Raw genomic sequence first — 12,159 nt, forward strand, 5'->3', positions numbered from 1 at the left:
GGACATTGAACTAAAATCGTCCTCCTGGTGGGTCCGTGCGTAAACTCACATAAGGACGAAAGCTTACATAAGGTATGCTGTTTGATCTAATTCCAAGAAGTGCGTTACATAATTTTTGCATAGGCCTTAATTTTGTGTTATGGCAGATTAAATAACAGGAACGGGTATTTGGACCTATATCTCTGATATTTGCCATGCGTCAAGGACTAGTACTGTCCAAGTACGTATGTGCAGGAGTGTGAAGCATTAGTTGCTTGAATCAGATTTTAATTGATAAGAAAGCTTCAATGGATCAGTTGGCTAAGGCGTCTGCATAGACAGCAGAAGATCCCGTGTTCGAATTCCGGTTGGAGCTTCCGGTTGGAACATCTTTTTTCACATTCGCAGATTCGTCTTCTTAAACTTTCAAATTTATATACAATTCTGTAGTAGGTTTAGGGTTTATCTCTTTGTTGTACCATGTTTATATTGTGTTTACGGTGCTACGTAGCAAACTTGATTTGAAATTTATTTACTATGATTTGCCAGCTGCTACCTACGAGCTTTTCTGGTTTAACAGCGCCACTAAGTGTGAGCGTCCAGTCAGTTGTATGAGGGAATGTGCCTGGGGTTAGATATGTGTATATACCGTATATGTCTCTGTGGTCGAATGGTATGATACTTGCCTTGAGAGCAAGAGGTTGCAGGTTCGAATCACGACAGAGAAAGTTTTTTTCATACAACCAACTAAAATAAACTTTTCGTCGATGAGCTATGCTTGATACGATTATTAAAACATGTTCCCATTCCAGCACTGTTATTATTATTATTTATCTATTTGTTTATTAAATATACATACATAGGCCTATATACTGTATATAATTATATATATATATACTATATATATATTATATATATATAATATATCACTAGATTCCCCTCCCAACGCACCCCCATCTGCTCCTCCACTCCCCATTTCAATACGCCTGGATGTGATGTTTTGAAGCATGGAGCATGGACCTATTAATAAGAATAGGTCCATGCATGGAGGTTACAAGGATTCGCTTTGGAATTAAGAGACAGTTCCCTCTGTCAGTGCACCTCATCTCTTTGTAACTGCCGTCATACTGAATTTCTTCCCATTCCTTGCCGCACTTCCCGTTTTACCTCTTCATTTCTTCCCTCCCTATGCTTTGAATGTATCATCCACTCTATCCACCGACCCTTCTAATCTCACACCTCTTCTGATTAAGCAGCTTTTCCACATGTCCAAATAAATCTTCATTTTCGTAACGTTTGGGGGTATGCGGCGGACCTTTAGGACCTTAGTGGAGTAACGACCCTACCTCGTGATGCATAGCTTTTTTAGGGTTTGCTTTGGGGTATGCAGGTCATTAGGACCTTTGTGGAATAACGTCCCTACCTCGTGATGCATAGCTTTTTTAGGGTTTGCTTTGGGGTATGCTGGACATTAGGACCTTTGTGGAGTAACGTCCCTACCCGAGTTGTATAGTTTGATTAGGGCTGGGGTATGCGGGCCACTAGGACCTTAGGGGAGTAACGTCCCTACCCCGTGACCCCCGTGATGCATATTTTGATTAGAATTGGGGTATGCGGGTCAGTAGGACCTTAGTGGAGTGACGTCCCTAACCCGTGATGCATAGTTCGTTTAGGATTGGAGTATGCGAGTCATTAAGACCTTAGTGGAGTAAAGCACCTACCCCCCTCCCCCTTGATGCATAGTTCGTTTAGGGTTGGAGTATGCGGGTCACTTGGACATTAGTGGAGTAACGTCCCTACCCCGTGATGCATAGTTACCATTGTATTGTTACTGTATCGTGCTTCTTTGTGCGGATATTGGCCTTGTAGAAAATAAAAGGAATTGAATTGAATTGAATATTTAAGGGAGTGAAAAAAGTGATGTACTATTATGCTATTCGGGCTGGTATTAGTTAAGAACGTATTTGGATAATGTTATGGTAATTAATTGAAAAAAATACTACTTCGAAATAATAATACAGGTTACATAGTGGATTTTATATGGGTGGGAATCCTAAATGCCTAATTAGCATAACGATTTAGGTACGTACATACATTGCCTAGCCTTATGTCTTGCTCTCGACAATCTCCTGGTCATTTTATCCATTGTAGCACTCCATTCTTGTGTCAAATTGGAATTCCAAAGTTCCAGTTATAATTATTTTTTTGCTGACTTCGAGTCTCTTCACTTTTTCATTTCATTTATTCGTCTCAAAACATTAAAATTGACATTAAAGTAAACAGCAAGGGACAAGCACAGAAAAAATTAGACAGGACACCCCAAAAGTGAACTTAATCACTGTCGAGTGGGGGCCCTTCACAAGAAACAACCAAATGCTTACAGAATATACGTTTTTTTTAAATATATAAGCATTAAAAGTTAAAAATTTAAGTTCAATAGTAAAATAGGCATAATTATATCCAATGCTGATACACTCAATGCATGTGTAATCATTGGCATATTATTTTCTAGTCATGAATTGTTTGTGAGATAAGTATCCCATTCTCTGTTCTTTTTTTTTTTTTTAAAATCAACTATTAGGAAGCAAAAATATACAATGTATTATAATTTTCCATGTTTATAACCGCTCAAAGTTATTACATTTTGTAATGAGAAATATAAAAAAAATAAATATTGCATTGTAAAATAAATATAAAACATATTCAAGCAATTGTGAGTTATTCATCGCAATTGTTAGGTCGGCTAACAGAAAAGAACGTGTATGGCTCTCAGGAAATCAGCAAGACTCATAGACAAACTGTCCTGACCTCCACAAGCAACATGTGCGGAAAGGAAGTAAAAACAGAGAATTTAAGGGAGTTTGTACGAGCAAAGGCGTGTGGCAGAATTAACCAGGTGCCTGGAGTTAATATTTAGATATTGAAAGATTGAGCGAATAGATGCCATAGAGACACTTGGAAACAAAGGAGATAGAAAGAATTTTGAGGCGGTCTTCAATGGAGGAAAGACCAAGAAGCTTAATTCGCTGTACATAGGACAAGTCGCCCATGGAGACAAAACAAGCCATAGACATTCGTCGTTGAATTTGTTCCAATGAAATAGGTGTCGTTTTTGATATGGAAGCCATCCACGGACACCATATTCAATAATCAGCCTAACAATGGTGATGTACAATTGGAATAATGATCTTGTCTTCACATCTAAAAATGTGCTTTATGAAACCAAGCAATTTAGAAGCTTTTGATTTTATGTTGGAAACATGTAATTCCCAGTCAAGCTTCGAAGTAAAAGATACGCCTAAATATTTCATAGTTAACATTGTCAAGAGTATTAGAGTTAATTTTGTAATCATACACTCGTCGACAGCGCAAAGTTCCAGTAATATATTTATTTTTTGCTGACTTTTAAGTCTCTTTACTTTTCATCAAGTCTGTTTATTGAATCGCCTAATATTCAATACATTCCCCCAAACCTGCCTCGTCTTCGTTCCTCGTACAAACACGGGCCCTCGTCTATTAACAAAAACAATTCCCTTACGTGGAACTATTGCCTTTTTCCGTTTACAGTATTTTATTTAGGCCTACTGTCCATTTAAAAAAAAAACAAATATAAAGACCTATTTATTTCAGGAATGCATGCTATAAACTCGCCTTTTCCTCACACAGAGCCGTTGAAATTTTTTATTGAAATTTATATAAATAAATCAATTACTATATATTAATTGTGTCGATCTTAAGTAGTTTTAGAGTAAGGTTTTTTAACTATAGGTTTCTTGCTTGTTTTAGATATATATTTCAAGCCTATTATTAAACTCTCTTCAAAATTTACCAAATTCTATTTTGTGTTTAAAGTTCACCAATCGACATCTATGAATTAGTCTAGAGTAAATCCTACATCAATGTACCAACATTAAGATGATGTATCATTTTAATTTTAATCGGCTGATTAATATTTGACAATTAAAATGGTGGATACAAAAATAACTATAAGGATGCTGGTAGGCCTATATTATGTACACAAACTGCTTTCAAGATTCAAGTTTCTTTATTTGTGTCCTTTCGGAAAATCAGCTGGTACATCACATCGCAAAACAAAATGCAGTAGTCAGTATAAATAGGAGCTAACATATGCTTAGGAAATACTTAAACAACAGTGACTTTATTGCGATGGTGGAGACTAGTCGAACTTTCTAAAGAACTTCGTAGTACATAATTAATAAATTGAATAAAAGAGACATCCACAGTGTCTCCTTTTAAAAACAGCTGAAGCTCCAAGTGGCTAACACCAAAGATAATATTAGCAAAAGATAGAGCAGTTCGCGATATGGTGAGACGCCCCCATGAGGGCGTTTATGAGAGCAACTTTCCTCTATCCGCGCGATGGCGCTATGTCTTTGATTGGTTTTTACCATAGGGCTATTAAACAACATTCTTATTATATCTCTATGGTTTTTACTTACCGCTTGCTTGCTTGGTGGGATAACTCTCTGGTTCCTTTGTTTTCATTAGTTTCTCCACTCCATGAAATAATTTTCTTCCATTCTAAAGAGGGCGGATTTCCATCAGATTTAATGCAAAACTACGAGAAGAGCTCATTTTTCTGCTATTTATGTTCTTGGCTAACACTATATCTTTTTCAAAATTATTCTTCTTATAGAGACTATCCAGGAATTCGACAGTACGACTTTCTATTAAATATAATTCAATTCAACCTTGCCATCGGGAATTTTCGGAAAATAGCATTAGACACATGCGTCCAGTTGGAGCCATTCAAAAAATAAATTTCACTAGGAAAATAAACGGGAAACGACCGAAAAAAAAAAAAAAACACGATTAGTGCGGGCCTGGATAGGTATACAGCAAACGTTTAACTAGCTACGTGAATTAAGTGTAAATAGGGTAATGAGAGGTGATTTTAAAGTACTTGAGCTTTTTTTTTGGCTCCCAACATTCGTGTTTTAATCATCTCATTCCCACGCATCACCTAGATACGCCACTGCGGCGATGGTTTAAGAAACCTTCTAGAGGATGATTAGGTGATTGGGCGATTTCACGGACTAGAGGGTACAGATAAGGAAGAGTTTTTAACGAGTGACGTAACATCATTGCTGGAGAATACTTAAGTCGAAGCGAAGCTCCTGGTGGCCGTCACAGGGCCGTCGGAACCGCACCGGCTTTGGCCGGACCACTTTTTCTCAATTCTATCACAGGTCACCCTCTCCATACCACCAATTAAAAATCCTTTTTGGGACCAGGGTTTTAGTGGCCTTTAGCAGCTTTGGTCTCTACTTTGAATCCCTATAATTAAAGACCGGCTTTAAAAGTAGTCTTTAACTATCTCTATGTAAAGGGGAATTAAGAAATGATATAGTAAATCTAAGATAGTTAGTGGATATAGGGCCTACAGTTACTGTAAGCTGTTATTATTATTATTATTATTATTATTATTATTATTATTATTATTATTATTATTATTATTATTATTATTATTATTATTATTATTATTATTATTATTATTAATTTTTATTATTATTATTAATGCTAAAAATATTTCCCGGTAGTAAAGTCCTGTGCTCGTTCTACCTAACCATTACTAACCATTCAATACAGAGCAGTGATAGACAAAACATCATCTTAAGTATATCATCATCAAATATTTATTTAAAATGCTTATGCATTACGGTTGAATTTGTTCTTCCAAGTGTTTTAGAATGGATTACTGCATGCCACACACGAAGTAGTCTTCCGCTCCATTTAATTCGAAAAATACAATTTCATGTCTTACTAAAACTAATGGCATTCAATACGGAGCACTGTACACAAAACGTCGGCTATTTTGTATATTTGTATATTTTGCTGTAGTGCGTAAAAAACTAAAACCAATTTTATACATTTTAAAGTAGTAGAAATTTTCAGTTTGGTCTTCCATAACCATAGTGGTCTAGTGGTGTCTAATAGAATCCTTATAATAAAGAATTTAAAAAAGGCACTCAATTGGGGGTCCCAATTTGGAAGAATCCACATCCGGGAAATCTGTTTAAATGATTTTTTTTTTTATGACATCTAAATTTTGCTGTGCATGGTGATAACCATTAATGATTGGTCCTAGCTGCTGCACAGATAATTGATATTACAGTGTAAAAGCTTGTTAAAGCATGCAAATATCATCATGAATTTGCGGGAGACGGTTTATTTCGGGAGATTTATGCTCGTGCGCGTGGACCAGAATGCGAGAGTTCTTCCTGGCAGTTTCCAGGAGACTCCATCCCGAGACTCTACGGGAGACTTGAAACTTTTGGGTACTAAATGTGGTCTTTAGATTTTTGTATTTAGATGGAAATTAAAAAATAAATGTTTTAATTGGTTGTACAGTAACTGCATGCTCTTATTTATTCTTAACATTTCTTGGTAGCCAGACATCAACTTGTCTTTCCATTAAAATATTACTAACATTGTCACTAACATTATCGTCATTCAATAGAAAAAAACGCTATACACAAAACAGTGTATTGGCTAATATATCTACGTGTAAGTCATATGTAACACAATTATTGTAGAACAAAAATGCATTAAGATCACTGTTTATTTAGTAGTGGAGCTACCAAAACCATTGTCTCTCGTTTAATAGACGAAATATCGGAGGCGCAGAAAGATTTTCTTTAATTGGAGGGATCTTTAATTGGGGGGAGAATTGTACTTATTGTAATGAATATAGGCCTACATTACTATATTATGTGGATTTATTAACGATGTTTGTATCACATTGTCTTTTTAAGGCTTAATATATATATAAGAACTAATGTTTGTGTATATATATATGTATATATATATATATATATATATTATTTTATGGAGGTCAATAAAGTTCACACATACTATTTTCAACTACTGTATATTCACTTTTATTTACATTTCTTTTCTAAAGTTTTAAACCATAAACTGGCAAGCACAGCTATGGTCAATTTAATATCACCATGGTAACTGTCAATCAAATTAATTATTGAGTAACATGCATCAAACATCCTAACAGCCAATAACAGCATCCAACAGAGATCACAAGAATACGAATGCATTATTACACCTTCAAAAAATTGTAATTTAATTACCAATTTAAATGTGATTACATCTGAGGTACGGGGAGGCAGGGGCTAAAAGTCACAGGGGTAAGTTGTCACAAGGCTTTTTCTACCCTGTGCAGACATGGAATGTTCCAGTTATTGACCTGATTGGTGACCTCTTGTTATGCACATCGCACATGCGGAAGACTGTTTATTAGCTATTGTTTGATTTCTTGTACTTTAAAACCCTACTTTTTTGCCCCAAAGATTAACTTTTTGAAAATTCAGAGAAAACGGTATGTATGCTATATTATTGTGGGTTACAAGGGAGAAATTTGTGTTATAAAATAAGTAAATATTAGTGTTAAACGTGATGTAGCCCTGGCGGCTTGATTTTCAAGTGTGTTGTGAAATGAGCACATTTCGTATGCAACATGGCAGTGGGGCAAAATGTCACAATCTGTGACAACTTGCCCCATCAAATTATAGGCAATTATTTTGGGGATTCATCAAGCATTAAGCATGAGAATGGGTCAAACATAAACATGTTATTGTGTAAATATAGGTATTTTTTAATAATACACTACTAATACTATACCTAGCCTAGCAAGTGGCTATATTTTCATTTTTTTTTAAATTTTTTTTTCATATATTGATGATAGCCCTATCTAGAGTAATGTTAATAAAATTATTCATACAATTGATGTTGTTCATACAATTAATATAGTTTTTTGTGTGTTTTTCAGATGGTACGCAATTATAAGCGTAAAACAGAGAGGGGTACTTTCAACAAGGATGCAATGGAGGCGGCTGTAAAAGCCTATGAAAGTGGTGTAAGCCTGCGGAAAGCAGCTGAGCAAAATGATGTCAATTATCGTACACTCTTGCGATATACGAAGAAATACAAATCCAACAATAATGGGTTATGGGCAGCCACGTCTGGTGCTAAACGCTCAACTGGAAGAAAATATAGTTGCATATGCTAAAAAAGCAGCAGCTATATTCTATGGCATTACTATCCAAGGGCTTTGTGAACTAGCCTATTCTTTGGCCATTGCGAACGATGCACCCAATATTCCTAACAGCTGGGCTAAAAATAACAAAGCCGGGATTGACTGGGCACAGGCCTTTTTGAAGAGAAACCCCAGCATTTCAATTCGAAAACCAGAGGCCACATCAATTCAAAGGATGATTAACTTTAATCCTCATAATGTGTCGATGTTTTTCAACAATCTTGAGAATGTTTTAAACAGACCGGCAGGATTCCAAGGAGATCAGATCTGGAATGTCGATGAAACCGGTGTCACAACCGTTCAAAAGCCTTGCAAAGTTTTGGCAACAAAGGGGGTTAAGCAAGTCGCATCTGCTGTTTCACAGGAAAGAGGAACCCTAGTCACATTATGCTGTGCTGTCAATGCTATTGGGAATACCATTCCCCCTTTCTTTGTTTTTCCACGCAAGAAAACCCAAGATCATTGGCTTTTGACAGCACCTCCTGGAAGTGATGCATCAGGATCACATACCGCTTCGGGATGGATGACTGATGAAGTATTCCTCAAGTATCTAAGCCACTTTGTTAAGTACACAAAGCCAACATCAGAAAGACCAATTCTGCTCATCCTTGATAACCATCCATCGCACATTTCGATTGAAGCCATCGATTTTGCAAAGTCAAACAATATTGTTATGCTTAGTTTCCCGCCTCACTGCTCCCACGAGTTACAGCCCCTTGATAAATCGGTATACGGCCCGTTAAAGACATATATCAATCAAGCAAGCGATAACTGGATGCGTGATCCACAGAATGCTGGCAAGTCCATGTCTATTCACATTATCCCCAAATTAGTGTCTTATGCCTTTCCCAAGGCAATGACACCAGAAAACATCACAGCTGGTTTTAAGTCTACTGGAATCTTTCCATTTGACAAAAACATTTTTCCACCGGAAAAGTTCATCTCGTGCTACACATCTGATCGCCCATTAGAGGTAGCTGATGACAACAAAGATGAGGAAGAGCCAAGCACATCAGGCACAACAGTGGCTACAGAAATTAGACAGGGAGATGAACCATCCATTTCGGAGCTCCCAAGCACAAGTAAATCGCCTGTTTATGCTGAGGATGTGCGTCCTTTTGGAGTACGTGAGCCGAAAAAAGCAGGAGCCACGCAAAGGAAAAAGGGAAAATCTCAGATTTTCACAGACACTCCAGTTAAAGAGCAACTCGAAAAAGAAAAGCAAAAAAAGAAATCAAAAAGCAGAAAAAGACTTTTAGATGAGAAGGATAGGCCTACATCAGGACAAAAAAAGAAGAATAGTTCAAACGACAACGTACCGGTTGAGGAAGAAAATAAATGGCTATGTCTTTACTGCAAAGAAGATTATGGAGCATCAGTTGCAGGAGAAATTTGGATCATGTGCTCAATGTGTGAGGAATGGGCCCATGAAGATTGTGCAGGTATCAATGAATCTGAAGCAGATTTTACATGTGAACTTTGCTGCCACAGCTAGACTTTATTTTTGAGTGACACTAACTGTATTATAAATTCCGGACTGTTTAAGTACTGTTTATAAGTTCGATAGAATGCGGAAAAACATTTGCAAAAAAATCTTTAAAATATACTGTACAGCTGTACAGTAACAGTAAAATACAGAAAAGATAGTTCAATTCATGTTATAAACTCAGATTTGTATAAATAAATAGGTTACTAAAGCTATTTTGTATATATTGCCTTTTGTTTAACCATGTGACAAAGTGCCCCACTACATGTGACAAAGTGCCCCACTACATGTGACAACTTGCCCCATGTGCGGGGCAAGTTGTCACATATGACTTTGTGGGGGAAAAGTGTTCCCCAGGGTCACTGTGTAAAATAAATTCATAATTAATAATCCCATTAACTAGACCATATGCTAGGCTACATTTAAAGGTGTAAACAAAGCTGATTGAGCCTAAATCTTGATGTATAGAGCTGATTTAAATACTTTTGTGACTTTTAGCCCCAGTCTCCCCTACATGTGATTTTTTTTATTCATCTGTATCTGTGTTAAAATCTGCTAGCTGAATAAAGTAGGATTTCATTAATTATGAGTATATTTATTTAATTTTTGAGTTGCAACTTTTGTACATGCATATTGGGTCGGCCCTCATATATTTAATAATACAAATAGATTTTCCTGACAGTTTTTACACTAGGAAAATACAACTTTCATTTTAAACATTTGAATTTAAATGGACTTAACTACTGTTAAGTATATGGTAGACAGTACAATAAAACATCAAATTGAAGCCCTGGGCATTTTTTTTTTGCAAACTTTGGATGGGCTTCTTTTCTAAGCTACGTTTGCAAGGTAAAGAGGGTGATTCTTTTCAAAGTGTATACTGTCAATTTTGGAAATTACTACTATAAAACAATATATAGGGCCACAGTAACATCCATTTGTATCATGGAGTGTATGAACTGGCATTAAAATCACACAATCTACTGTATAAAACAAGCATGTTTTAAATTTATTTTGTTTCTTTGAAATTCATGTACAGTGTATGTACTGTACTATCTCTAAAAAAAAAAAGCTCATGCTCTTGAAGAGAGGCCAATGGGCTTCTTTTCGAGATGGGCTTTTTTTCTAGGCTACTTTTGCGAACTAAAGAGGGTGCTTTAATTTGAGATGGGTTTCTTCTCGAGAGTAAGCCCACTAGGCTTCTGGTACAGTATTTGCATAGGAAGGATTTCCTTTTCTTGTCTGTATGTATTCCAAAAAAAATTTTCTAAATTATGAAGTGCATATTTTGACATGACATTTTCATTTAACTGAAGTCATAATCAAATTGCGACTGTAAATTGAAGCATTGTGTTGTGAATGGGTGATTTCTTTTAGTATTCCATAAATAAACTTCAGATTGAACACACTTTGTAATTGCAGAAAATAAAAAGGTAAACACGTATAATTGGCAGGTTATGATAAGTAAGGCTGATCGGTTGAGAGTGTCCAGGTGTGAGCATTTCCAGGTCTTATCCCCTTGCGTTTGGCAGGAAGGTCAGTCTTGCTGCTGCAGAAATAACATAGTTGATTATTAAAGCTTAAAATCAGTTTGGAGCTGCAAATGTCTAAGTCTATTTTCAAGTTATTTGAAGAACTAATCTCTATAACACACTTTTTTGTTAACAAGATACTATTGAGAAAAATGTAAAATCTTTAATATTTCAATTATATACAATTCTTCACTTTTAATATAAAAATATCTTAATTTAGTTTGTAAACATTATTTAAGTATTCAATAGCTTACAATTAACAGATATATAAATATGATACTATCCATATATTTACATTGATTCTTAAATTAGCTTGTAACCAATGTTTGTAGTAAGAGTGACAAACTGTTTATCTGTGTAAATTGGCTGGAAATTAACAGAACATTATTTGATCTCTGTATTTAAAGTTTACATTGATTTTTTTTAATGGATTTTTTCTCTTAATTTATCTGGAAGATTATTTCTATTATATAATCTTATTAATTTAATATTTCAATTACCTATCCAATCATAACACCAGATATAAAAACACCATATAAGGATTTGCTCTATTTATATATTTTTCAAGATTACCTTTCAGATTTTTCTGCAAGTTGTTTCAATTCAGGTTTGTACACAACTCCTGGAGGTGCTGCGAGCCGCCTTCCATCACGTGTGAAATAATAATTATTACTGACTATGTGCGATGGACCATCAGGAAGATTAGGCTGCGGAGTATTTCTAAATGTTTGCAAAAAAAAAAAAAAAATCAACATGCATTGAACATTATTTTGCGCTAATATACTATACCTGCCAATCTGATGCATGACCATAGATATAATAAGAATACTAGAGCGTTATAACTGCAATGTATACCATGTTCGAAATACGCAGAGCCTGTCTCTTATACACATCTAGATGTGTATAAGAGACAGCTGTAGTACAGGGTGTATGATAGACTTGCCACAAGTCTCTTATTTTTTATTATTTTTCGCATTCTGGACAGCGCCACCAACGAGAAAGTTAATTTATAGACGGAATAAGCGACTTGTAAAACACTGAAATCAGGCACCAGGATGCCAAAAGAATGACGTAATCTTATATTCCGTATT

At 35.6% G+C, this 12,159-nt stretch overlaps 2 protein-coding genes across 3 annotated transcripts in view; one reads left to right on the top strand and one right to left on the bottom strand.

Moving 5' to 3' along the window:
• The first annotated feature begins 7,955 nt into the window (after window positions 1-7,955).
• Window positions 7,956-9,813, top strand: LOC117122744. The gene has a single exon (XM_033268450.1). It carries the CDS (start codon window positions 7,956-7,958, stop codon window positions 9,543-9,545), a length of 1,590 nt encoding a protein of 529 aa, XP_033124341.1. The 3' UTR covers window positions 9,546-9,813.
• A 925-nt stretch (window positions 9,814-10,738) lies between these two features.
• LOC117122742 (NADH dehydrogenase [ubiquinone] 1 alpha subcomplex subunit 7-like) overlaps window positions 10,739-12,159 on the bottom strand; it is a 3,310-nt gene continuing 1,889 nt past the window's right edge. The window contains exons 3-4 of one of the 2 annotated variants that reach the window (XM_033268439.1): window positions 11,642-11,788; window positions 10,739-11,082 (exon numbers count right to left, since the gene is read on the bottom strand). In XM_033268439.1, the coding sequence (XP_033124330.1) occupies window positions 10,992-11,082; window positions 11,642-11,788 (238 nt within the window). In that variant the 3' untranslated portion in view covers window positions 10,739-10,991. Of the gene's footprint in view, window positions 11,086-11,641; window positions 11,789-12,159 lie in introns of both variants that reach the window. The other variant, XM_033268438.1, reaches the window with a different exon arrangement.

Source organism: Anneissia japonica, unplaced genomic scaffold, assembly GCF_011630105.1.
Source record: "Anneissia japonica isolate Jap-2015-1 unplaced genomic scaffold, ASM1163010v1 scaffold1884_len437306_cov177, whole genome shotgun sequence".
Lineage (NCBI taxonomy): Eukaryota > Metazoa > Echinodermata > Crinoidea > Comatulida > Comatulidae > Anneissia > Anneissia japonica.

What these genes read in the sequence shown, in the direction of transcription:
- LOC117122744 (XM_033268450.1), top strand. Translation starts at nt 7,956, where the DNA reads ATGGGTTATGGGCAGCCACGTCTGGTGCTAAACGCTCAACTGGAAGAA.